The sequence below is a fragment of the Peromyscus maniculatus genome, chromosome 3, assembly GCF_049852395.1.
Source record: "Peromyscus maniculatus bairdii isolate BWxNUB_F1_BW_parent chromosome 3, HU_Pman_BW_mat_3.1, whole genome shotgun sequence".
Lineage (NCBI taxonomy): Eukaryota > Metazoa > Chordata > Mammalia > Rodentia > Cricetidae > Peromyscus > Peromyscus maniculatus.
The window spans coordinates 44255996-44283815 of NC_134854.1; the positions used below are offsets into that span (position 1 = coordinate 44255996).

Below are 27820 nucleotides of genomic sequence, written 5' to 3' on the forward strand. Positions count from 1 at the left end.
AGAACGCATTATAATCACCACTGTTCACTTACCAGCAATCAAGTGAGGTTAAGCCCCGCCCTAGCCCAGCCTACAGTCCAGTTCCAGGTACTTAAAGGCACATTTCATCCTGGTACAACCGAAGAGATTCCAGTCAAACTGCCTTGACTTCACAGGGTTTCTCTGTGTAACATCCCTGGCTGTCCTGGAGCTTACTCTGTAGACCAGGCTGGTCTCAAACTCAGAGATCCACCCGCCTCTGCCTCCTGAGTGCTGGGAGTAAAGGCGTGCGCCACCACGCCTGGGCTCAAGACAAATTCTTAAAACGGACCCATGGTGTTTACAGTGTTTGTCTCAAGACATAAAAATGAACTGTTAGGATAAGCAAGCTGTGAGCACCATTCAGTTTGAAAATTAGTAAGGGAGTTTTCAAGTCATGTGTGTGGAGCTCTGGGGCCCTTTAGGGTACAGGAAGGCAGTGAGGTGGCTGGTTCGCTTGCTTTTACCTGGTTTATATACGGAGTCTTAGGAAGACTGTTTGTAAGTAGACACACTAAAAGGCATGGAGTGATGGGGTGTGACAGAGCTTGCCTGTAATCCCCAGCACTAGGAAGGCAGAGGCAGGATCATGAGTTTGAGGCCAGCCTGGGATACCCAATGAGACACTATCTCACAGTGAAGGGCTAACGATATGGCTCAGTGGTACAAACCTGCCTAACATAGCAAGACTGGGATTGACAGCTACAGCTGTGCCTTCCACCCCAGAAATGAAATGAAAAGGGAACTATTCTGAGCTACTTGCTTAGAATTTAGCATAGGAATGGGTCAAGGGTGGCTAAGCTTGAGAACCCTGAAGGCATCCTTAGCATGAGAATGAAACCCAGAGGTGACAGTGACAATGGGAGACTCAGAAGGTCCCATCCTGCATTCCTCTCGCCCTTCAGCCAGGAAATGGAGATTGGGGACAAAGGTCAATGCAGTGCTCTGTGGTGGAGTCCCTGGAGGCCCCTGAGCTGGACTGGATCTGAGGAGGATGAGAGCCTTGAACTCTGGCCTAGGCCCTCCTGGGGACACCCTGGGGTGAATATGGCAGCCTCCTTGGGGGGGCTTCACTAGGAGGGACAAGAGGGAAGGGCTGAGCACCCTCCCTGCTGATCTAGGGAGTTCCCATACTTCAGATGCTTCACTCTTCACAGATCACAACTGTAAGCAGTGAGTGAGTGCCACCTCCTGTGGCCCATCAACCTCAGTGATGCTGGGGTCACAGGCCCATGTTGGTTCCACTTCTGAACCCCAGTTCTTCTCTTACGAGTGGTAACACAGCCCAGTCTCTGCACCTGTCTTAGTACTTAGTCCCTGCACGTCGGCCGGCGGCAGCAACCTGCACTGAGGAAGTCTCAGAAACAAGAGTCAGTGCCCAAAATAATAGGGGCCTTAAAAATCAAGATCTTAATCTTCAATCCAAAGAATGCAGCTCTTTTGGATTCCAGGAAGACACTGGGAATATACACTTGCACAATCATTAAATCTTTTATTTACATATAGAAATTGGTAAAACTTAAAACAAAACCAAATGCAACTTGTACAGAAATCCTTTAATTTTCTTTATTTCACACATTAAAAAAATGAAACACACTATACAAATGGTTTTCATAGCAGATTACACATGGGTCCATTCAGACTCCTCTCAAGTGCTGCCTCAGCAGACAGCGTTAACCAGGGGCCAATGTATTGATTTAAGTGCAGTAGCATGCAGCCTCAGCATGGAAGGTTCGGGTCCCCTCTGTCCATAAGTTAGGGTAAATGGCATTGGCGTCTGTTTACTGACTGAAATGTGTCAGTCCTGAGCAGTCCGGCTGTAGCCTGAGACCAGCTGGTGGGAACTGTGGTCTCAGCGTTAAAAAGGGAGGTCCAAATGGCGGCAGGCTGGCTGCTATGAACGTGAGCTGCTTCCATTCTATTCAGTGGACTATGTTGTGGGTCACAGACCCTTTTAGAAGGGTTAGGCCAAGTAACTGTAGGTATCCTTCTCACCATCAACTCGTTCCAAATATTCTTTCTCGATGAGAATATCAATGCATTTCTGGACATTATTGTAGGAGAAAGAGGGAGTGAAAGGGAAAAAGAAATACAGATAACCATCAGGCCAGAGGTCTGTCACCTTCACGAGGTTACACTCCACTGAGAGCTCAGCAAGGAAGGAGCAAACCCACCTGTCTGCTTAGCTGGAACTTCCGTTTTCCTGAGTGCAGGCCTTCCTGAAGGCAGCTGAGAACCCTCCCTGCCTCCCAAGTCTGCCCTAGACATGAAGGCGCAAGGGCTGCAGCATATCTAGGCCACAATCTGCTTCTCTAATAAAGCCTTGGGCAAGGCTCTGTGCCATCAAATGTCCGAAGCATAGGATGGGTGGGGAAGCAGGACCCGAGGACATGCTAGTACTGTGTTAACAGGTCACTCAGCTATTGGGGGCCTCCTGACTGCTCAGGACTCACCACCCACTTCCACCCTTTGAGGCTCTCCAGTGGTGGAGGCTTACCCAAGTAGTTTCAGAAAATGAAAGACCTGCTGAGAATTGCCAGCAGAAACTAGGCAAATGAGGTCCTTGGTACCCTAGATAGAGGGCAGTGTGTTCATACAACACAATCCCTGCACAGCAGCAGGAATGGACCGGGTAACCCAGGGTGGTCCCCTCATACTGCCAGGCAGGTTCTCACCAGCACATCAGAGCACCCACTGCCCACTACTTCCTAGCAAGCCAAACCAGCCAAGGCTACATTATGGTTCACAAGCTGGGGCAGCTAACAGCAATGTAGGCATAGGGGAGGACATGGGGCGACTTATTCCTTCTCAGGGCGTCCACTACAAAAGTTTATGCCACTCCTCTCTATATAATATAATTATTTCAAGAAGGAAGACAGGCTGACTTTCCTTTGCTGAAGTTTCTTGTTGAGTAAACCAGTTCCCGTTTTCATCAAACAGTGATGAACCCTGTTCTTGCTGAGTCTTTCCTACCATGAGAAGGATAGCTGCTGCTCTAATTCCTGTACCTTGATCACTGGGACCCGAGGTTTGAACCTGGAAGACAGCTGAGTGAGGACTTCACCAAGTAACTGCTGGTGTTTCAGGACCTTCCTCATTTTCATGATTCTCACGATGGCCGCCTATGCAATCAAGAGGGAAAAACATGTGCTTAGAGCTTTAAGAGCTGAGCAGGAATGTTAAGAAGGCAGCCTGTACACAGGCCACTTCAGCTCTACTTCCATACACAGGGTAACAAGCACCCTACAGCTCAGAGGGTGCAGGCAGTCAGCTCTCTCTCTCCACTGTGTCAACCCTAACAGAACAAGCATTACAGTGTTTCAGCCAAGGGGCTAGAGCATGGCTCAGTGGTTAAGAGCACTGGCTGCTCTTTCAGAAAACCTGGGTTTGGTTCCCAGCACCCCATGAGGAGCTCACAATGCTCTAACTCCAGTTCTTGGAGATCCCACCCTCTCCTGGCCTCTGGGGACACTGTCATGCACATGCCCTTATATACACAGACAAAACATGCATTTAGAATAAACCTAAGTCGTTAAAACATGTTTGGCCAACTATAAAGCACTAAAGAATAAAGAAAAGCTCGCTCACTGAGGCCACAGACGCTCCCCACCCTTGCCCTCAGCTCCACTTGTTTCTCTCAATCTGCTGGTATTTATCTGTTCCCCAATATTTAGGCAAGAAGATAAGACTATTTTCTCTGGTACACAGAACACTTCATGCTCAGACACCAACGTCCTGGTTTCAGGCGTTGTCATCTTTGGCCATCTCTGAGCCCTGTGTCGTTCCGGCTGCTGCCAGTCAGCACAGACAGAGCAACACTTTCTCTAAGTGTACAGTGAACCGAGCAGACTCGGTTCAGTCACCTGAATCAGTAGTTTGCGGTCTTCCTCTATATTTTTGTGTGTGGTCTCTTGTTCCTGCTTCTGTTCAGTTTTCATTGGTACGTTGATATTAACCCTTAATTTCTTACTGTCAAGACAACAGAGGAAACAGGTCACTGAAAAGTCTACTTCCTGTCTTTCAACACTGGAGGTTTTGCTTCCCTGGCCCGGGGGGCAGAAGGTGGTTTACACCCATCTCTTCAGCATCATTTCTACCAGCCACCTGGGACTTGGCTCTCCACCAATGCTATGTAATTACCACAGGGCTGTGACTGAAGTGACATTTGATTCCTCACTTTTGTCAAGTGTAATAACACCAAAATAATCTGACATAATGGTCTAAACATTCTATGAGTCACTCAAGAAGACTTATTTTCAAAATAAAGAGAAAACCAAAACAGCATCACACAAAGCAGCATGGAGGACCAGCAGGCAGGCAGTCACCAAGCCCTCTGAGTCCAGTTTCCCCTGGCTTGGGGATAAGACCAACAGCTGTATATTCCATTTTTCTTACTTTTTATAACCAAGATATAACTTGATTAGGGTGTCTGGCTTCAATTCCACCTCATCAACATTTGCATTTTCGTCTTCCAGGACCTACAAGAAAAGAGCTGTTACTAGGCACATCCCAGGGAAAGGCTTTCTTTTAGCTTTACACAAAGTACACACATACCAGCAACTTCGACTTCAGCAAAATCTGTAGGACTTGTGCCAAAATGTCCTGCAATTAGAGAAAAATGGTGAGCAAGAAGGAAGACACTTCTTTCCAGTGGCTGTCCCAGAGTCAGCCCACCCCAAAGCAGAAGGCACCCAGAGAAAGTGACATGGCTTGTCCTTAGAGTTTCTTTATGGCTTAGAGCACCCAATAATCAAAGGCAATAACAGTTTCCCATGAACACTGGGCACAATGTGCCTGTTTCTTCAATGAAACCTAAGTGAAATAAGGCAAGTACAGAAAGACACATACAACTTCATTCTACTTCTATGCCATTTCCAGAGGAGAGTCCACGGAGGTTAACGGGTGTCAGGGACACAGGGCAAAGTGGGAAGGTAGAGTTGTCACTGCTAATGGTTATGGTTTTACTCTCAAGAGATGGAAATGTTCTGGAACTGGATGTAGTGGAGGCTATATACAATTGTTTACTGACTAAACAAACGCTTAAATGGTCATATTTATGTTACATGGAATTTCATGCTATTTGAACTGCAGGAGAATACAACTAATAGGAAGAATATTAGAAAAATAAGTCAAAATTTAATCTCAGAAAAATCTAGTTGGAAAAAGGGATAAGAGATAGTAAAATGAGAGAGAGCCAGGTGGTGGACACCTGTCCTCTAGCACCTGAGATGCTGGAGAGGAGGGTGATGAATTTCAGGTCCTCCTTGGCTACAGATGAGACCTTGTCTTAAAGAACTGGTTACATGAATGAAAGGGATTCACAGACAGACAGACAGACAGACAGACAGACACACACACACACACACACACACACACACACACACACACACACACACACACACACACAGAGGCAGCCAGAGTGACTGACTGACTGACTGGGTTTAAAAATAGAGCATTTCGTAATGTCCTTAGAATGCCCGCATAAAAGCTGAAAGGGATTCAGCTGAACTGGCTACCACTGTCACCAATGCTAGCCACCACATCTGCCTGAGTACCCATCTGTTTTCTCCAAAAAATTTCCTCCCAAACTATAAATAGTCGAAAAATCATTACAGTGCCACATGGAGTTTCTTACAAGCCAGATCTTAGTGCCACTAGCACCAAGAATGTGACGGACGTCCCTGACACTAGCGCGAAGTAAGTCCCGTTAACTTTGGAGTCACATGAACACGCCAGTTACATAACCTTCCCTGACACAAACCATGAGTAGTCACTGGTCTCGCTGCCACCCAAGGTCTGTCCAGAGGTCCCAATGAAGAGCCCTCTATGGATCTGGCCTGGTCTCTGGTGCCCTGTGGTCAGACGAAGCTCACTGTTTGGGGAGTTTTGTTTTCTTTTCTCATGCAGCAAACATCTGTTAAGTCAGACACTTGTCCTCTCCTCTCCCCACGACACCCTATGACTAAAGCCATGGCGACCTGAGCAGAGAGGAGGTGGAGGCAGGAGTACCATCTTAATCTGCGTGCTGTCCGTCAGCTGCTGCACAGTGTAGGCGTCTTCTGTGTTGTACTGAAGCAGGATCGCCATCTGGAATGTGGAGGCCTTCAAGGCACCCAGAGAAAAGAGAAACGTGAAACATGGAGAAAGGTCTTCCCAGGTACAACCGACTTTCACCAAATAGTCTTCAAACAGATGCAAAACAGAAAAGGGAATACAAAACATCACAAGGCCAGGGTAATGTACAGTTTCCTTAACGCCACCTTCCAAACACTGAAAGGACTTTCAGTTTTCTCCTGAAAAGTGTCCTCTATCAAGATAACTATATAAGCATCTCCACTCTTATTTAAATACATACCAGGTGTAAGACATTAATCATAAATTATATTTTTATGCATAGAACAAAAAAGATTTTTTTGGTACACACTATGCATATATTATGTATGTGTGTTCAAGTTGATAGAGACCTCCAGACCAAGTATAATGGTTACCTGGTGTTAAGTACTTCACCAGTGTAGGGGTTGAAAAGTTAAACGAGTGAGTAGTTTGAGTCAGCCATTCTAATGTTTAACACTAAGAGGAATTTATATATTGTTACCAGCTCTCAACCGAGACCATCTCATGGTATGACATAAGCATTGCTGGGAAACACACCAAGTACAGAAGTTAAAGTACAAAGAACTCAGACGGAAAGAAAAGGTCTGAACAGAAAATGTGGCTCCTGCAGCGAACAAGCTATGTGCAGAGTCAGTTAAGCGGACCGCGGCCTTCTCATCCACGAGTGCATCAGTCCCTCCCAGAGCTGTCGTTATTCAGTACTCCACACTACAGTGCTCACCAGTGTGAGGCTGCAGAGAGCTGTGACTACAAGTTGATAAGTGAAATGTCAGCTTTGAAATCTGTCACCAAGTGTGTCAGGCAAGGGGCATGCCAAACACCCACCAAAGACCACTTCTGTGGCATAAGCACAGACACTCTTAACTCAGAATGGAGAAAAAAATTGGGGCTCAGAGCAAGGAGGTAACTTGCCTCCCGGCAAAAGAATATGAGTTCAGCTCACCTGAACACGACAAACATACTTTACCCCTACACTGTGCTGTCAGAGGATCAACTCCATTCATTCCACTGCGTGAGTTATCTACCTGGATTTAGTCGATTGCATTTACATAATACAGTAATCCCACCCCCAAATTTAAAAAGATGATTTTACCTGCAAAGTATATCTGTTTTTGAAGCAATTAGTGACTAGTTCGCCTTTGGACAGTTGATACAACCACGTCAGTTTTCTGCCACTGTGGCGGCTGGCGTAGAAAGCTGTGAACCGCTGATAACTGCGCTCCAACTGGACAAAAGGACAGTGTTATGTGGCATCCATGGCTCTACATTCTACAGTCAGCATTTCTAAAGACGGCTCCCTGCCCCAAGTGCTGAGAACAAAACCAGTGCTTACAGAGACTCGAACTACAGATGTCAGGGGCGACTGTCTGGTGAGCACTGGAAGGCACTGGACACTAGAACCAAAGTAGGTTTCTACCTCAAGCCCAGTAGGTACCAGAGAGCTCACCATGCAACCACCGAGATTCTCCACTTAATCAGCAAATCATCACTGCTGCCAACGGCCGGCCAGCCTTCCGCTCTCCAGCCCAGTCCCATCTCACATTCTCCAGGAACACTGCTGACTGCTTGGCACAGCACTGCGGTCAGCACACTAATGGCCAGGCCGCCCCCCACCCCACAGATCCAGGCCCCGACTCTTACCTCTGATGGCAAGGCAAACGTGCAAGACTGCTGGAAGGGCCACGACCCGGAACTGAGGACCTGGATGCTGAAGTCCACTGGGAAGGGGACACACTGAATTACTCTCACAGATGTGAAAATTCTATTGTTTACACACAGGCAATGGACAACATTAAAGAAACTACATTAAAAGTCGTGCTTAAATATAAAATTAAGATTTTAGCATAAAGAGTTTCAACTTATCCAATTAAAATTAGTAAAAAATGGAAGCCTAACATGGTGGTGCACACTTATGATCCCAGCACCAGACACAGGAGGACCACAAGTTCCAGGCTAGTGGGCTACACAGCCAAATGCTCTCTATCAGAAACTCAAACTAAAGGTTGAAGAACAGGAAACTGCTTTCCTCTGGGGCAACAGTTTCCTACTTGACTGTCAATGCAGAGTTCCAGGCTGCTCTGCCGCCTTGTTCAATTTCTTTCCTTCTTCCTTTTTTTTTTTTTTTTTTTTTGGTGTGAAGTTCAGCCTGCTCAGGCAGTGTGTGGTGACCAGGAATGGTTAACAGCCCCCAATATAAGGATATGGGAAGCTCAGGAGCAAACCACCACCTCCGTCACAGCTGTGTACTAACCACTTACTACTGTGAAGACAGACAGACATGTGTAACCTATGAATCAGGACAATTTCATCTTCACAGACAGCTTAGATGTCTACTAGCAAAACTGTTAAGCTTAATGATGATAGAAGTTCTGACAGGGGAAGAGTAAGATTCTCCAACTTTCAGCCGGGTGGTGGTGGCGGTGGCGCACGCCTTTAATCCCAGCACTCGGGAGGCAGAGGCAGGAGGATCTCTGTGAGTTCGAGGCCAGCCTGGGCTACCAAGTGAGTCCCAGGAAAAGCGCAAAGCTACACAGAGAAACCCTGTCTCGAAAAACCAAAAAAAAAAAAAAAAAAAAAAGATTCTCCAACTTTCATCAAAAACATGGGAGAAGTGAATAATCAGAAATGTATCCAAACTAAGGTCAAAAGAACACAAGACAAAACAAGCCCACACATCGGCAAAGCCCAAGTCAGAACACGTGACAAAGGCTGCCATCATACCATCCTGGGAGTCAGGAGGAGAAGCCACTTGGAAGAAAACTTAGTCTTTGGAATGCCGACACCATCTACCACCCTCATCCATATTCTGACACTTGTCTCATCCCCAATGAAGAGCCCCGAAAAGCCCTTCTATGAGCACTGAATACTCACAGTCCAGGGGTTCTGAATTCGTTAGGTGCTTTTTGAACTGTTCATTCAGATCTTTGCTTACACCAATGTCTTGAAACATTCGTTGAAGTTTGGAGGTGTACTCAAAACCACAAGCTTGCTGAAATGAACCCAGGCAACTGTCTCATTAATTTGTATAGAAATACAAACATATAATACAATGCATATAAGGGAATTTTAGAGAAATCAGAGGACAATATATTTTTAGTTGTATGAAACTACTACTAGTAACACTTAGTCATATCTTATGGTACAAGTATATACTGATTAAAATTAGTATGTTATAAAAAGACCATTAAAAACTGAACAATAAGTTTTCAATATGCAATAAGCATACTGCAGCATTTAAAGCAAAGTGCTCTACCGCTGCGGTAGATTCCAACTAGGAAATGATTAGAACCAGCCGTAGTGAGGCACATCTGATAGCCAAGTACTCAGGAGGTAGAGGCAACAGGATCACACATCTGAGGCTAGGCCTAGGCTGTCTCAAACGCCCCTCAAACCACACACCCTTCCATGTCCCAAATAATGTTTGTCCCTTATCCTACTACCAAACTGACTCCTTCAGAATGTGCCTGAAGCTTAAACCTCTGGGCTGGAAGTGTCAGGAGATGGGCCTTTGTGAGTTCCTGCATGTAGGGCTCTTATCATGGGCTCGGTGCCTCTTTAAGAGGATGCTCCCCGTTGAGTACTCTGCCAAGTGCGGTGCTTGACTGTGAGCTAGGAGGGCCCTCTTCAGGAACAACAACTAATACCTGGATCTCAGACTTCTTAGTCCCCAGAATGGAGACTTTATCTCTGCGTAGTTACCTGGTCCATGGTATTTTGTTTTGACAGCTTGAGCTAAGAAAGCCACTAAGTGTCCACCCAAAGCCCACAAGGTTGAGTGTGTGGGGGGCAGGCGAGGATGAGGAAATGGTGAGCAGAGCCCAGCCGAGAAGGGCTCCACAGATCAGAATGCCCCGAGACGGGGTGGTGAAGGAAGGGGAGCATCGGCGTGGCTGGGAAGCAGGGCTCACACGCAAACTCCCCTGCCCACAGCACTGAGGCCCCCGGAAGTCGGCTCTCCGGGGAAGAACAGCACCTTCAGCTTGGAGATCATGCTGGCTTCGGCGTCGTCACTCGCACTGTTCTGATGCACCAGTCTCTTGGCAAGCATCTTTGCATAGAACTTCTGAAACACATCTTTGTCCTCGATGTACTTGAAGACCACCATCTGGCAATGCCAGGGAGAGCACATTAGTGAAGTCAACTCACAGCTGACTATCTGGCTACCGCCAGGAGCCAAGGATTGCTTGGTTTTGGGTGGGTCTATGTACCAACCTGTACAGACGCATAAATTCACCCAAGAATGTGGATAAGTACTGCCAACCATTCCTTAAATCCCAGTTGGTTAAACTAGACTTAGCAAGAAGCAAAGTACTAGGGCTGGAGGGATGGCTCAGTGGATTAGAGTACTTGCTGTTCTTACAGAGGACCTGAGATCCGTTCCCAGCACATGGTGCCTCCCAACCATCTGTAACTTCAGTTCTGGGGGATAGAACACCCTTCTCATCCCCTCAGACACCAGGCATACATGTGGTGCATATACATACACATATGTAGGCAAAATACTCATGTGCATATAATAAAATACATCAATTCTTGACAAATTAAATAAAATAAAAAGGGAAGCAAAGTACCAACGCCAAAAGTAGCGACTCAATTTTAGGAGTAAAGCCATAAATTCAAAAACATTTGCACATCTCAGACCCCATGTAAACAGCCTTACCACTTGATTGAGGGTGTCTTCCAGTTCCGCTTCTTCCGGGTTCTTGGAACTGAAATGTCAAAGAGCAGCATGTTTACGAAGAGGCCAGCCGAGGCGCACACGGCCACTCTGGCACACCGGCAGGGCTACACGTGCTACAAGTACTGAGTGATGAGGTGTCAGACCAGCTGACGAGCAAGGGGAGGTCACTTTCCTTTCCTATGGCAATTGCAGACTCACACTGTACCCAATCAGGGAAGAGAATATAAAACAGTCACAATATCTAAGATGAAAGTCAACAGAAGTTAATTATAAAGTTTTCCTTTAAGATAGCCCATTTAAATATCAGTGAATGGTCTTCATTCTTACAATTCCTTTCTACAATCTGTATACTTTTACTTTTAAAAATAAAAAAGCACATAGTTTCTGTTTAATAGCCTAATAATTAAAGATAATGAAAAGGTACAAGCCATGGGTGAAGTGTGCTTTTATCTGTGGTCATATCTTGAAATAATTTATTCTATGGATATAATTAAGCAAAGGCGAACTAAGGGTAAGTTGGTTTTTAAAAATATTCGTAGAAGGATCCTGTGTAAAATGAACTGGTTTGCCTCAACCCTAGACAAAGAACTATAAACAACTAAGGAATGCATAGAACCGAAGAAATAGTCTTGCTCAAGAACAGAATACCAGTTGGTCATCTCATACCAAACGATTGGCCCTAAAATTATATACATACTCATTATACAGACTGAACAGGATGTATCTACGTATTTAGGAACACACCACCACCACCACCACCACCACCACCACCAATAATTAAAGAAAAGAAGGCATGAATTTGAAATTCAGTGGGTGGGGGTGTAACATGGGAGGGGGTTTGGAGGAGGAAAAGGTAATTATATCATAATCTCAAAAAAAAAAAAAAAAAAAAAAAACAGCCACAAAAAAACTCAACTCAAACATAAAATGAGCTGGTCACTAAACAATCTCTAAAACAATGTTATGATTTGTTTTTGTTTTGAGATATCCCAAGCTACCATCCAACTCATGGAAATCCTCTTGCCTCAGCCTGAGTGCTGGGATTATAGGTGTGCACCATCACATCCACTATGAAAACGTGAGTTGGCTCAGAGAGCCTGGCCCTCCTGCCTTGGCAGGTCAGGAGCTTCCCTCTCCTCACTGCTCAATGTCAACTAGACTCTGCTCACCAACACACACTCGTTAAAGGTACACCTGGAATGTCTCTACCATTCCGTTTTCATAGCCGGGACTAACTGGTTGTAGACTATTATGGGCACACAACTGTTTGTCCTGTCACACAGACTGAAGGCCTCGTGGAGCAGCTCTGTATTTAAGTCACTTCATCACCTACAACGGCCCGAGAAGCAGCATCAAGTCTTAAGAGACACCAAGGGTAAACTCCTTTTTCCAAACCAGCAAGATGGCTGAGTGACGGCACTTGTCACCAAGCCCGGTGACCTGAGTTTGGGGCCAGTATTTCACACGGCGGAAGGAAAGAACTGACTGGGCAAAGTTGTCCTCTGACCTCCACAGATGCACCATGAAGCACAGCCCCAAAATAAATAAATAAAATGTAACACAACACTCAGAGCCCTGACTAGAATAATAACGTGACTAGAACAGATAAACAATGCAGCAGGCCAGCATGACATACACAGAAAGACAATCAAGTGCTCACGTCCCACTGGCTTCGGGAGGATGGCTTCCTGGCAAAGCTAAGACTCCAGCTATTTAAAAGTAATTAATGAGAGGAAGTGAGCTTCACTCCCTGTTTGCCCACCATGCACCGAGCAGACAGCACCGCTCTGTTCTCTAAGCACAGCGAGCTGTGTCAGGTGTGCTACTGCTGAGCGACCCCCACAGTCCGCGGACGCTGCATGGCCTATATTTTGCACAATTATTCTCTGGTCACTGATGAAGGTGACTTGTTAACTTAAAAAATGTGTGTATGTGTGTGTGCCTGATTGTCTGCATGAGCATTACATGCACACAGGAGCCTACGGAGGACAAACGAGGACATCACATTCCCTGGAACTCGTATCATAAGTGTTTGTGAGCTGCCCAATGTGGATACTAAGAACTTAACTCAGGTCCTCTGCAGGAGCAGCAAGTGTCCTGAACAACTGAGCCATCTCTGTGACCCTGATAGTGAGACTGACTGTCACTGTTCACACTGGCGTTTGTGGGTGCTCTCTTAGCCTTAGAGAGCTTTTAAACATCTAATGCAGTGACCCCAGAACCAGTAGTCTGGGGTCTGTGTCCCTTGCATAGCACTTGGTGACATAGCATGTGGGGCACTGAGGCAAACTTTCAACATTTTTGGACCAAAAGAAACTGTGACAGGGAGAGAAGCTGAGGGGACTAAGACATCCTGTACAAGTAACGGGAACACACCACAGAGGAGGAAGCCATCCTGACCATACCTCCTCCATCTCTAAACACAGGTAAGAAGATCAGGAAAGTGTCAGGGAAGATAAAAGGTGATTGAAAAGGAAGACTGCACAGCACCAACACATGACCAGATGAAAACCAAACTTTAAAGTACACAGATGGCTGGACACGGCGGAACCCTCTGTAAGTACAGTACGTGGAAGGCTGTGCACAGGAGGACCGGCAGGGGTGCGGAGGCTGGCCTGTGCTATGCAGCAGCTCTGTCAAAAGCAAAGTTTGTAGAGCAACATCACAGTATTCAGTCTTCTGCTGCTCAGAAAGCCAGGGAAGCTGATGCACGTTTCAACAAATGTGATGCATTATTGGCAGGTAAATGTTACACAAATACTGATTCCTTGTATAAAGACTGAGGTTTAAATCAGGGTACTAGGAAAAACACAAAACCAAGTCAGTACCTTTTCTTCAACAAGGAGTCACAGTACCGAGCGAGCAGCTCAGGGGATTTACTGGAGGACTGGGCCATTTTGGTAACTGCATTGTTGTTTATGAAGCGACCGCAAGCCTGTGTTACATAAAAGACAGTTAGAGAAAAGGCGTCCTGTTCATACATACTGATCAGGCAGCACAGTGACATGCTCACCTTATCAAGTGCAGCCACGAAGCCAGCGTCGTTGTTGAATGCTGACATCACCAGGGCATTGTACTTTTTATGAACATCCAGAACTGTCTGCACATACATCTTGGGGTCCTTAGGTGGAGGGAAAACCAGAAACAAACAGGAATTAAAGTACACATTCCTGTGCAGCTGTAAGACATTCTACAGGTTTAATTACATCTTCAAAGAAGTTAATATGATCAGAAATACCTTTGGTCCCACCAATGAAGCACACAGGACGTTGTGTTTATAAGTGTAAAACAAATAATTCCCCAGATTAAAAATTAAATACCTTTAAAAAAAAAAAAAAACCGGGAGAGATCATGGAAGTCTTTTCTTTTTCAAAATGACAGCAGGTCTGAACACAGGTAGGGGTGCACAGTGGCAACTGTGTGGCCAAGGCCAGGGACAGCACTGGGAACTTCGGGGTGGGCAACAGGAGCTCTTCAGACAAAAGAATACAGTGGAGGATTAGTCCCTGGGGAGAGCATGCTGCATGCTAAAGGAGACAGGCAGTACTGGTGGAAGATAAAGGAGATGGATGGATGGATGGATGGATGGATGGATGGATGGATGGATGGATGGATGGATGGATGGATGGATGGTTGGATGGATGGTTGGATGGATGGTTGGATGGATGGATGGATGGATGGATGGATGGATGGATGGATGGATGGATGGATGGATGGATGGAGGAACTAACTACACAATATCAAGTGGTTTTCAGCAGTCACTGTTTGCCAGCCAAGGACCCATAACGTGAGGCAGGTACCGTCCGTCTTTAGTGTCCATGTTAGATGATTAAGCTAAGTTACACTTCTTACTAAAGTAAGGGGCAGCAAAGCCAGGCTAGGACTAGGTAGATGACTCGAGTCTGACGTGTTCTCTTCAGCTTTCAGAATGGAAAAGGTGCAGCTGATGAGCATAGGGCAAAAAGGCTCTTGACTAGCCCTTCATATGTCAGGAGCTATAGGTGCACAGAAGTGAGACATTCTGGCAGTGCCTCTAAACTCCTGATGTGAGACTTCACTGTGGAAACTTCTGAGACAGCAGCATTTCTCTATGCAGCCCAGGCTAGGTTACAGGTGCACCACTGATCCAGACCCCAGTTCCTGACACACTATCTTGCACAATTCAGGAATGAAAAAACAGAAACCCTTGAATACTAATTGCTTTTCATTTTTGGTAAAATTTGTTTTAAATTAATAATGGGTAAAAACAGAACCCTATTATGCAATTAGTCTCTATAGGTTGCATGTATGTTTAAAAATATAATAAATGCAAAATTATCATGAAAAAATATAGTGATGATATAATTTCCCTGAGATGGAAAGATGGTCTTTACCTGATCTAATCAGATAATCTGGCCCCTGTCTCATGACTACTATTCCTGTATGTTGCACAGACTGCACAATTCTAAAAAAGCATCCAAGAGCACCTACAAGTTAAGCATACACACACCTTACTTCATATGGGTTTTCTTTTTTAAGCAATGCATTTTTTCCTTTGTTTGATTTAACTTTGGTTTGTCATTAGAGCCAATATTACTTTGGTAGATTCAGGTTTTACATTGCTTTCTGATATCACATTAAATTACTATACAACATTCATATATTCTTCCTTACAATTTCCACAGTCACTGGTTTTACAAAGAACTCTAGCCTACAGTGAGTATCCAACCACAGGAAAACTCAGTAACCACTACTGGTCCACTTAGATCCCACATGTAGGTTAGCATCCTTGCAAAGAACCAACTGAATCTCAAAACTGCCAATTTAAAGACTCAAGATTGCTTATAAAACCTGTTACTTTGGGGACTACTGTGGTGATATTTTGTTTGTGGTCTAACAAATAAAGCTTGCCTGAAGATCAGAGGGCAAAACCAGCCACTGGTTAGCCATAGAGGGCAGGCAGTGGTTAGCACACGCCTTTAATCCCAGCACTAGGGCGACTGAGACAGGGAAAGGAATATAAGGCAGGAGGAGACAGGAGCTCAGTCCCTTTCGGTTGAGGATTTTGTAGAGGTAAGAACTAGTGGCTGGCTGGTCTGCTTCTCTGATCTTTCAGCTTTCACCCAGTTTTTATTAATAAGACCAATTAAGATTCATGCTACAGACTACCAGTCACAGAATTCATGCACAGTATATTATGTCTATAAACATCCTAGAACTTATTAGAGAATGACTGCAGCTTAGCAGTGGAGGGCGATAAACTCATTTACTGAGATGGCAGGCGATGAGCCTGCAGAGTCCTTCCCACGTGCTCTCGCCTCTCCCTGTGCTGACTTTTTGCCTTCACCTCCCAACAGCAGCTCTCCTGCTGTCTTGACAGACTGACTTTGGGCATCAGTACTGACTCCACATTTACTCTTCTATGATAGCAGAATTAGAACCCTTTCTTTGGCTTTTTCCACTTCTTAAAATTTTCCCTCAGATTCAGGATTTGGAAACAAAATTTTCAGTAAAATGCCCAAAAGAAATTCCCATATAGAGATGCAAAGCTTTGCAAAGAATAAAGCAGCCTACAGACTGATTCTAGATTCTTCATAATAGAGAAGACCTAGCAGAGTATGGCTGAGGTGATGGAACTGACAGGAACCCATAGAATAGTGTGTGCCAAGAGAGCAAGCCCTGGAAAAGTGGCTTTAAAAATGTCATTATTACTCTGTGGATGCAGGACATGCTTGACTATATGGAGGAGGGCTGCCACAGCATCAGTGTGGAGGAGATGACAACTCTTGGGGTCGGTTCTGTCCTTCCACTGTGGGTCCTAGGGACCAAACTCAGGTTGTCAGGCCTGTGGCCTCCTTCCCACCAAGCCATCGGATCAGCCCTGTTTTTGTTTTTGTTTTTTTTTTTTTGTTTTTTTGAGGCAGGGTCTCTCATAGCTCAGGCTAGTCTCCTATGTACTATACAGCCAAGGGTGGCCTTGGGTTTGATCTTCCTGCCTCTGCCTTCTGAGTGGTAGAGTTACAGGTGTGTGGCACCATGCCTGGCTTTGAGGAAAAATTTTAGGTTTAAAACAAAATGAATATAATAGTGGTAAGTCTGGTTCACATCCATAACAGTACACAAGAGGTTTCTTTTCCATATTAAAAAAACCCCTCTCGGTTCCCAAGGGATCTTATTCGATGCCCATGATTCTAAAAGCTGTTATGACATCCATGACTGACATGTCTAACTAACATCTAAAGTCACCACCAACCTAGCAAAACCTGCCATTCAGAGGCCATGTGATTCTGTATCCTAAGCTAAAAATGATTACACACACACACACACACACACACACACACACACACACACACACGTCACTGTCATTTCATCTTAGTTGTTTCAACAAAGCCTATTACTATTCTTACAGCCACTCTTATTAATTTCAATCACTTTCTACATGAAGCAATGTTCTGAGTAAAAATCTGGTCTTGTCAAGTGCATGGTTATTAGTAATAATACCCTTGGCGGCTTTCCTTGTGACCTTAGGGCAGAGGTGACATATTTACATGCTCAGGCCCCTCACCCTTTCCAGACCCTCCTTCAGTCCTCTGCCTTACGTCTTAGACTGTGTTTGTTTACAGTCACTGAAGGGCTGTCTGGGATCTCTTTGCCTGGGTGGAAAGTGACTGAGAAGACAATCAGCAGTGACCTCTGGCCTCTACATGCATCTGTGCACACACGTGTAAATATCCTCAGTTCAAATGCACACACACAAGTTGGACCAACACTGGTCTTCAAAAGGCTTGAGTCAGGCATTGGGGCATATACCATAGCAGGATGACCTGGGAGGCTGAGACAAGAGAAGGCCATATAGCTAGTTAAGACTCAAGATGCCACATCTGAGAATCAGCTGTGATACTAAATACACGCAATTCCTAGTGACCCAGTACTATTCAAGAACACTGTCAAGAGGTAAACTGGGACTCTATAGGTTTTTAAAGAAGCATCTCTTATTCTTCCTAGTATCAATTTGTATTCCCTCTAAACAATTCTTTCAACCTAAGCCTAGAGCCACTTTGAAGGGCAAAGTTTTCATCTGCATTTTCCATGGGCCCAGGGGCTAATGAGAGCCAACTCGGACACTTGTTTCTCTGTCAGGAAGCAGTTAACCATATATGACAGGGATACATGGATTCCCTCCTCAACACTGACCTTACCTCTGGATAATTTGTCTCTGGGAAGTTAGGGGAAAGAAAGTTTGCTCCCAGAAAGAAGCAAACACATTATACAAACATCTGGGGGCAAAAAAAAAAAAAAGTGTGACCCTTCTCCACAAGCATCTGGCCTTTTGAGTAACTTTATCTCTGTATAAATCATCTATCTCAACATAAAGCCATAAAGTTTCAGAAACACACACCCTGACCACAAACCATCAACTGCAGAGAAAGGGGCAATTTAACCCAAAATTCCCTTTCCTTATCAGCCACCAAACGACCCCACCCCATGAGTGTCACACACACACACACACACACACACACACACACACACACACACAGAGACAGGGTCTACACAGCCCTAGTTGTCCTGGAACTCACTATGCAGGCCAGGCTGGCCTTGAACTCACAGAGATCCACCTACCTCTGCCTCTTAGGTGCTGGGATTAAAGGTGTGTGCTACCATGCTTAGCTATATAATTAATTTTGATATTAACTAATTGGGGAAGAAAAGGGAAATAAACATGAGGCCCCACACACTACTTAGCAGAAATATATGTTTTCTTAGTGGACTTTTTTATTTCTCCAATAACAAGCAGAAATAAGGTTGCGAGTGGCTTAAAGTCTCAAACAGAGACAAACATCAGCGCGATTTAAGATGTGCTACCTATTCTCATTATTGCAACCGCTGCTGCTCCTTTCTGCTCCAAACATTTATGTCTGGCCCACGAAAGAGCAGCTCTAAGTTTCAGACATAACGAACAACTTCTGGGTTTGTATGTTAAGGTAGGGTCTTATTCTATAACCTAGACTGGTCTAGAACTCACCAGGTAGCCCAAGATTGCCTTGAATCCATGGCCCATCTGACCAAGGATAGGCAGCAAGGACCAAGTCCAGTGACAGGTTTCTAACTGGCCTTGCACCAGCTGGGGCCCGCTTTAGTACTGTCGGTGCACAGCACGGTTTGCATGGGAATGGAGTCTGATGTGGCATAAAGACTTCCACAACGAGCTTGCTAAAGGAGGATTCAAGTCTTCTTTTTATTGGGAAAAAAATGAGTATCCTGGATATAAAATGACAGCTTGGCCAAGCTAGATTAAAAAATTATTGTATATTTTTTCTCTCTCTTTTTTTTTTGTTTCATGACAAGTATCTTTGTTCTCCTGCGCTTACAGACCTATCATTCACAAACTTGGGATAAGGGATGGCTTAGCGGCTAAAAATGTGTATGCTTTTGCAGAGGACCAGAGTTTGGTTCCCAGCACCCAAGTTGGGTGGCTCACAACAAATACTATGACCTTTAAGAGTTGTGACTCTTTCTTTTGGCTGCTATGGGCAATGCACCTATGAGCACAAACCCACTTTTTGATACAGTGAAAAATATAAACACATGAACAGATAAGTAAGAAGCTAGAGAGATCACTCAGCAGTTGGCTGCCCTTCCAGAGGATCAGGGTTCAGTCCCTGCACCCACATGATGACTCACAACCATTCATAACTCCAGTTCCAGGGGATCTGAGGTCCTCTCTATTGACCTTCTCAGGCATATAAATATTCAGGCAGAAACACTCATATACATTAAAACAAGAGAACAAGGAAAAAATGAGATTATCAATACTTAAAAAGGAGCTAGAGAGGGCTGGATGTGGTTGTGCAAGCCATTAATCCCAGCACTCAGGAGGCAGAAACAAAGAGGCAGGGGGATCTCTGTAAATTCAAGGCCAGCATGGGCTACACAATGAAATTTCTGTCCTTAAAGGGGGGAAAAAAAAGAAGATGCTAGAATAATTTAAGGATTTTGTGAACTTCATTCTTTCAAAAGACCAAAACATGTTCTCTGAGCACATCAGTAAAACCTTAACTCTCTGTAGTTACCAACAAAGATGCACTGCACACGCCTGCAGTTGGCATGTGAAAATAATAATTGGTTTGACTTCTTTCAGCCAGGCACTACTTACATTTAAAGCAGCTTCTCCACACTTCTCAATCGCTGCAAGACCCTGATTATGAATATGTGTTTCTAAGAGTTTTTTCAATTCTCCTAGGCCATCCTGAATTCTAGATACAAGATTATACATGCGGCCCAAATCTGAAAGAAAAAAGGAGCCAATTTTATGCATGGAAACCAACTGTGCATACCTATTCTGCTCACTATATACTTGTATCAAGTGAAAGATACTGTGAAACAAGAAACCATCTAGTTCTGGTGTGTTTTGTTAAAATCAATAATGGAGTCAGATTATTAGAAGTTTATTTCTCCTTTACCATGAGAATCCACTAATGTAACAATAGAGAAAAAGTACTCAAATTTAGGCTTCTAAAATCCTAATGAGATACTATTTATGTCCCAAAAGGTACTAAAATATGTTTGAAAAACAAATAAACATTATAGACACCGACTTCAACCATAAGTCATGGAGGGATTCCCAAGCTATTCACGTCACATATGTGTTCAATCTATGATGGTTAAAGATGGAAAATCCTAAATCCCAACAGCAATGTGACTGAACCACTAACAGTTCCCACTAGCACAGAGGAGCAATTAAGGGAAGAGAAAACAAAACAAAAACAAAAACATACTCAAAAGAAAAAAACAAAAAAATCTGCCCACCACTGCCAACAAAAGTATATGGAGCAAATTATACTCACCTTCATTCTTGTCAGCATCCAACAAATTCTGAAACTCTGTGTGGAAAATTTCCAAGTGTTTTTCGATGAGGACCTGCTCACATTTCCGTGCTAGTTCGTCTTGTGTGCTCTCGTGGAGGTAAACCTGCACTCTCCGCTGCTCCTCAAGCAAACGAGCCTCAGCCTGCAGAGAATTCAATCAAACCATGCATGGTTTGATCCACTGTTAAAGAACTATTACGTGAACAAGGACAAATTTGATTCACAAGTCTGCTCTAGTCAAGTCTGATGAAGACAAGGGAAGAGAACTTCAGACTGGAGGGTGACTGACAACCACCACATCAAGCCTCTGGTGTGCTCTGCTCTCTCTGCAACACGGGGGCTAATCCTCTAAGTGCCCTAAGAACATTATTATAATTAACGGTTCAAATGTCTTCATGTCATTTTTCTTTGGGTAAATGGCATTTCATATTTTGGAGGGAATGCCCCATGTCCCTGTGACCATGAGAGAAACCTACAGGTCCTTTCAGGTATGTGGACACTGAATTAAGAAACACTACTTTGGTGTGAAAGCATTTGAAATAAAGGGTCACACCAATATAATCCTAGAAATGACCACTCAGAGATAATAATCAGCCACGAGGAAAAAAGAAAAAAGAATTAAGGAACAAATAAACACGGTGGCCTTCTCTTCCAATCACTGAACACGCACCTACAAGTCCACTCGGCCACTTGGGAATCTCAATGTCTTGGATTTCTCTCTAAGAAGAGAGGCTACCAGGCAATACAACACAACAGAAACCCATGTAAAAGACAGTATATTCTAGAATCTGTCACCAGAAACGTGATACAGAAGTCACTGAGGATGTGCTATATTATCAGAGTAAGCAAGAAATTTCAAGTAGTGAATTATTCACGTGATCTGAATAAAAAAAAGACAAAAGCTGTATTTTACTCTCCAGAGACCTCTCAGATTTGGTATAACTGTGGATAAATCTGGAAAATTACCATTGGAACTGAATAAACATTCAATACTGAGAAAACAACTGACTAGGCAAAGCTTGGACCATCAAATGGGTAGTTATTAAACTACAGGAAGCAGCTAGAGCCACAACACACACTTACACACACTTGGCAGAAAGCTAAACATGCAAAGTACACTTGAACACAGTTAACTGCATATGCATCACCCAGCCTTAACACAGAATGACCTCTATTTAACCAGTAAAATCTATCCAAAAAGCCAGAACGAGGGAAAAGATAAGTCACAAAGAAACATGAGAGGTTTGAAGTTAGAAATTTTTATTTTATTTTATTTGGTTTTTCAAGACAGGGTTTCTCTGTGTAGTTTTGGGGCCTCCCAGTGCTGGCTGGGATCAAAGGCATGTGCCACCATGGTCCGGCTAATTCTTAATTAAAATTCAAAATATGCTAAAAATAATTTGCAGTACACTTGATAAATATTATCCACTAAATTGTTACTGCTTCAGTTCAAACAAAAGAGCCACCCCACCCCAAAGCCCACAGCAGCACTCCAGTCTAAGTGTCCCTGGCTGGTGGGTCTGTCACTGTGTATTTCAGTCTTTAATTTGTACTTTTGTTTCTTGGACTACAAAGTTCTTCTAGAACAGATTCCAAGTTCAGGCTCTGCTGATGAGTTCCAGGCTTTCACTCCACCTGAGGCTGAAGAGCAGAGGCAGATCTACTTAAGTACCACTCTTCCTGTTGTATGTTGTGCCCGGTTCTGGGAAGAGCACAGGTCACCCTGGTCAGAAGGCTAGGCTTTGATGTCCTTGTGGATTCTCTCTGGGGACATTGACTATGGAGGCATTTGACAGAGCTTCCTGCAGGGGCCAAGTGGCAGGAAACAGGAAGCAGGTCCCTAACTGGAGACTAACTGTGGCAGCAGCAGGTATCTTTACTGCCGCCCACCTCGTGTACTGGAACACCACAATCATATTCAAATGACTAAGTACCCTGGAGTTCTGGAAAATGACGGTGATCAATTCCATTAGAAACAATTCTAAGCAAAAACAAAGGGGCAGAAAACGAATAACCCAAAGATTGGTGAGCAAATTAATGAGATAAGTTGTTTTATGTGAGAGTGTTTTGGCTACATGTATATATGTAGACTGTGTACCCACAGAGGCCAGAAGAGGTTGCTGGAATCCTCAGAACTGTGGTTACAGATGGCCGTGTGGGTGCTAGAAACAAAAAACCAGGTCCTCTGCAAGAGCAACACCTACTCTTTTAACTGTTGAGCAATCTCTCCAGCCCATATTATTTTTAAATAATAAAAATATTAGGAATTTAGAATATTTAAACAAGTTCATTTTCTGTTTTTTTTTTAAATAGGACAGATCAGTCTCAATCACATGAGATCGATTTTAAAGTGTTAATACGGCTTGTAGCTGGTTTAGCCACTAAAGCCATCATCTTTGGATGGAGCAGGAATTATCAAATGTTTGCACTAAAATACTCCTGACGACAGCAAAGTGAACAGAGACCCCTGGGGACTGTGAACACCTGGCCCAAATAGGCTGTTGAAAGCAGGGTATTTCCTGACAGCTAATCTTTACCTTAGTATTATTCTCCTGACATGTATTCTACCTGATTGTTTTAATATAAATGTAATTTCTTCTCAAGTTACTGAAGCTGCCAACCTTTATCTAGTGGCTCCCGACCTGCCCAGGCACACGCTGGAGACTCTGAGGTACATGTGTAAGGCCAGAGCCCTCCATCAGGTTTGCTCCGCCGCACTGTTCTAGCGATCCTTTCAATACAGACAGCTAGTACATACATACAGTTTCAAACCTCCTCACGTTATTTTAAAAGTAAAGCTCGCCAAGTCCCCAATATTGCCTACTATTATTATATTTCTGTTTCACAGGCGAGGAAACTAAGGAACAGAATGGTCAAGATCACCCTTTAACCTTTAGAATTAGTGGCTCAATTCGAGACACAAGGATATAAGACTTCTGCTGTATGAGATAAAGTATTCATGTGGCTAAATTTATACACTGTTTGTTTTTAGAGTCTAAACCATGGATTTCCAGAACAAGATAGAAGTCATGTTTAGTATGACTTCTAAGTGGACCAAATCTTTAATGCTTTTAGAGAGCTTCCTAGAAGCTGGGCACAGGCTGGATTGCAAACACCCTACACATCAGACATTGTTCTTCTTGAAGTGGCCAGAGTTTAAAAAAGATTTCCTTGTTTCAGTGTGCATGAAGCACTGTCCTAAAACTTGTTTTCTTTGTGCAGCAGACATCACCACAAAGCATGAAGAAGTCTATGAAAGACAGGCTGGCACCACAGTGGTGTGCAACATGGAGGAAGGTTCCATTTTAAAGACATAGTTAAAAAAAAAAATCACTACTGGGCTGGCAAGAAGGCTAGGTGGGATAAGGGCTGTTGTTGTTGCTAATCTTGATGACCTGAACTAGATCCCTGGTACCCATATGGTAGAAGGAAATACCCACTCTACATATATGCTACCATGACACACATACACCTGTCTATGTATATACATGCACATGCAGGCATATATGCATATATGTGTACACGAATACACACAAAATAAATGCAAAACATTGAAAACAGGTCTCTTCAGTAAGAAATCTGTTTATAAAAATTACACTGTCACACTACAAAATTAAATAATGGCCAATACCACAATTCAAAACATTTTATGTTTCAAATACTCTTAGGGAGCAAGCCAGGTTTCAGTCACATACAAAATACAAAGAACTGCTACTATCCCACATATACCACTGAACAGTCCCACTTCAGTTGGATTTTGAGTTATCAGAAATGTGTAATTGAATTTTAATTTCAAACTCAGAAGGCCCTGTTATATCCACGGTGTAAGTATACTGTATGAAAATGCACTTAGAACACCAGGGTGGTTGGGCTTATATTTCCTTTCTTTGAACACAGAAGAAATGATTTTGCAGTCCATTTCCTGCCCAAGAGAGGGCAAAGCAGGTTTGAGAATTGGTGTGAACCAGATTCTAGTTGAAATTTAGCACATGCAGGAGAGGGGTCACCAAACTCTACAGCCTGTTGGAAAATCCTGCTGCACGTTTGCTGTTTCTTTGCCAGTGCTATGACTGTTTCTGTGTTCTAACAGCAGAGCTGAACAGTGGCAGAAGAGATCACACATAGCATACAAAGCCTAAAATAGTTACTGCCTGGCACTATACAACAGAAAGCCTGTCGACTCCTGACACAGTCATTCCTCAGACCCGACATCCAGAATACCTCAATCTCCAAGAAAGAGCAAAGAAAAATCCTATTAGGAGCTCATGGAAGCATCAGGCAGCAAAATAATGCATGCAAGATATATGGCTCTACCAAGTCAGAATTTAGATCCTCCTTCCTAATATAATCTTGAAGACTAAGCTATAGATCCTTAGGGAATATTTAAGAGAAAAGCAGCAAAAATAAATAAACATTTAGTTAAAAATCGAATCTGGGAATATCTGCTTAGTACTTTCTCATTGACAAAATTTTGGGGTCCACTAGCTAGGCACACGCAAAGGGAGACGATTCAAAACATGGAAGGCATGCAGCTCTCAAGGCACCTCCTCAGATGTGCAAAAGGAACACTCATTCATGATTATCTGGAAAGTCCCTTGGAGAGTTCCAGAGCTAGACCTGCTGGACACTGTGTCAGCAGTGCCAAGCCTGACTTGTGAGGAGCACCGCACTGCCAAGAACTCACTGGAGGAGCAATGACTATTTAACTTACATCTACTTTACATACTATGTTTAAGCTTACCTTTTTCATATATTCAGTAACTGGGTTCTGCTGCAAGAATTCAGTACTTTCTCTGGTATAAAATCTCTCTGTGTCAGCCAAAAATTGAGATTCAAAGGATTCTTTATACACTGTTAACGTAGGGCCCTTTGCAAATGCATCATCTTCATTCAGCCCCAATTCCACTAGAAATAAATATGAGCTATATTTCAATTACCCTATTTTTGTTATATTTCACAGATAATACTTTGGTGTAGCATTCAGTTTAATTACACTTGAAAGATCAATGTGAAATGAAGGGTTGTAAGGTAACGGTTATTCACTAGTATTGAAATATGCTTGTTTCAATAAAAGAAAAACAAAACAAAACAGTAAACTCCAAGATGTATAGCAGCAAATCACTCCTACCTGGGCCACATTACCCAAGTTCAGTTAGAGAAGGTTTGTATTTCCCAGTGCATTATAAACGGTCACAGAAATGCAAACCCACCTGAGCTTCAACACATCGTTTAGTCAGTGTCTCAATCTCAATTTTTCAAGCTGATAGATTTTTAGTTATCATTTAGCTCAAAAACAATCACATTATATATAAGCATTTCCTCATGAAAGCAGCAAAGGAAATAATTCATTTTTTTCAATCAAAATTTCCTTAAAGTACAAAGATTAAATAACTTACGCCTTAAAAAATTACTACTTAAAAGTACCTTAACATGGAATAATATTCTTGAAAATATTTAAATGTTTTTAATGAATGTTAGAGAATTATCATAATTGCCATGGGATATGAAAACTAAATAAAGACAAATTATTTACCATAAGATTGTACAACTCCACTAATCAGTCTCGTATTGATGGTTTCGCCATTCCTTTCCTTTTCAATCAGTTTTAAAACAGCATTTGTTACCTTTAAGAATAAGGAAAAAATATTAGGTAGACATATTGCAGGTCACAATGTATCTTACATATCCTTTAAACATTTAAAGCCATTAAGTAATACAAGGTAGCAAATATTTTAGGGGTGGGTATGTACATGTGTGTGCGTGCATGTGGAGACCAGAGGACAGTGTCAAGTCCTGCTCCCCAAGAGTAATCCACCTTGTTTTTGAGACAGTCTCCCACTGCCCTGGAGCTCACTCAGGAGGCTAGGGTGGCAGTGGCAGGGAGCCCCAGGGAACTGCTTGACCTTACTCTCCAGTGGTAGGATCACTAGTGGGCATCACCACACCTGCTTTCTTCTGTGGGTGTGTGGCTCACCCCAGGCTCCCACGCTTCCACTGCAAGTACTTGACCCACTGAGCCACATCCCCAGCCCAACAAATACTCTTGAGACAGTCCAAAGGCTTGAGAAGACAGGCTAAAAGTAGGAATTTAAAAAGGAAGACCACACACATTCCACAGTAGATACCTGTTTATTCAGTGGCCTGAACAAACAATCTCTCCACGTCACTAACGCAAGCTGGATGAAAAAGGAGAAAAGATGTATTAAATAACTGTATTTCACTATGGTTCCCCCAAAACTGGTCAGACAATTTGAATTCTTAATTTTACCAAAATTCCTGATTACAACTTAGTAAAAAAAAAAAAAAAAATCTACTACCACAATGAAATCAGAGCCACCCTCTCAAGTTAATCACTTTGCACAGATATTTACCAGCTCACATTTTAACAGTGAAGTTGAAAAAGAACATTCTGATTTAAGGTGGGCACTTGTATCAGCTCAAAAACCAGTAGCAGATTCAACCTATCAATGTATTCCCTGGATCCAACAGTTTTTGATCAGATATACCTGATAAAAAGTAATTCCAGTCACTACCATACTTTCCTAACACATCAAGATAAATTGTAGAGAATATAAAATTTTCTCTCTTTTCTATCTAAGAGTGTGTATTTTAAATGCAGTTTCTTGTACATAAATTAAAACCTCCCATTGTACTTATGTCTCATGTGACTATGTGTGAGGCATATATTTTTGTGTGTACATGCTCACATGTGTATCTGAGGAGGTACACACATGGACAGAGACTCAGGTGTTCCTGAGTCATCCATCTCCACAGCCCCTGATATATGCATTTTAAGATGAGTGTATAAAAACCATGGTCCACTTTGCATTCCTAATCTTCCTACAAGTGTTATAATAAGATTAATTACTGTAAAAATGGTCTCTGAAAGAAGAAAGTTAGAATTCATACATGATTTTTAAACTGTTGGGAGAGGTATTAGAAAGTTCAAACAGAACTGAAATTTATAACACTTTATTTAACACATAAACTGTCAAGAAATTAAACATAAATGCCATTATCCCCTCCCCCAATTTGTAAAAATATGTATTTTTGAAAATATTACATATAAATTTAATCTATGAAAAGTATTTTCCAAGAAGTGTCTCCAATAAAATAAAGGCAATATTTGAGTTTTTTGTTTGTCTGTCTTCTCCCCACCACC

General features: G+C 43.1%; 1 protein-coding gene across 5 annotated transcripts in view; it reads right to left on the reverse strand.

Annotated features, from left to right (window-relative positions):
• Positions 1-1559: 1559 nt before the first annotated feature.
• Cul1 (cullin 1) overlaps positions 1560-27820 on the reverse strand; it is an 80169-nt gene continuing 53908 nt past the window's right edge. For 4 of the 5 annotated variants that reach the window (XM_076566384.1, XM_076566383.1, XM_076566386.1 and 1 more), the window contains 18 exons: positions 26784-26834; positions 26192-26282; positions 25400-25563; positions 20638-20800; positions 19947-20077; positions 13827-13934; positions 13642-13748; positions 10793-10841; positions 10106-10237; positions 9004-9121; positions 7774-7850; positions 7226-7357; positions 6028-6120; positions 4573-4620; positions 4414-4496; positions 3882-3987; positions 3027-3140; positions 1560-2062 (listed from right to left, as the gene is read on the reverse strand). In XM_076566384.1, the coding sequence (XP_076422499.1) occupies positions 1982-2062; positions 3027-3140; positions 3882-3987; positions 4414-4496; positions 4573-4620; positions 6028-6120; positions 7226-7357; positions 7774-7850; positions 9004-9121; positions 10106-10237; positions 10793-10841; positions 13642-13748; positions 13827-13934; positions 19947-20077; positions 20638-20800; positions 25400-25563; positions 26192-26282; positions 26784-26834 (1848 nt within the window). In that variant the 3' untranslated portion in view covers positions 1560-1981. The remainder of the gene's footprint in view (positions 2063-3026; positions 3141-3881; positions 3988-4413; positions 4497-4572; positions 4621-6027; positions 6121-7225; positions 7358-7773; positions 7851-9003; positions 9122-10105; positions 10238-10792; positions 10842-13641; positions 13749-13826; positions 13935-19946; positions 20078-20637; positions 20801-25399; positions 25564-26191; positions 26283-26783; positions 26835-27820) is intronic. The other variant, XR_013049728.1, reaches the window with a different exon arrangement.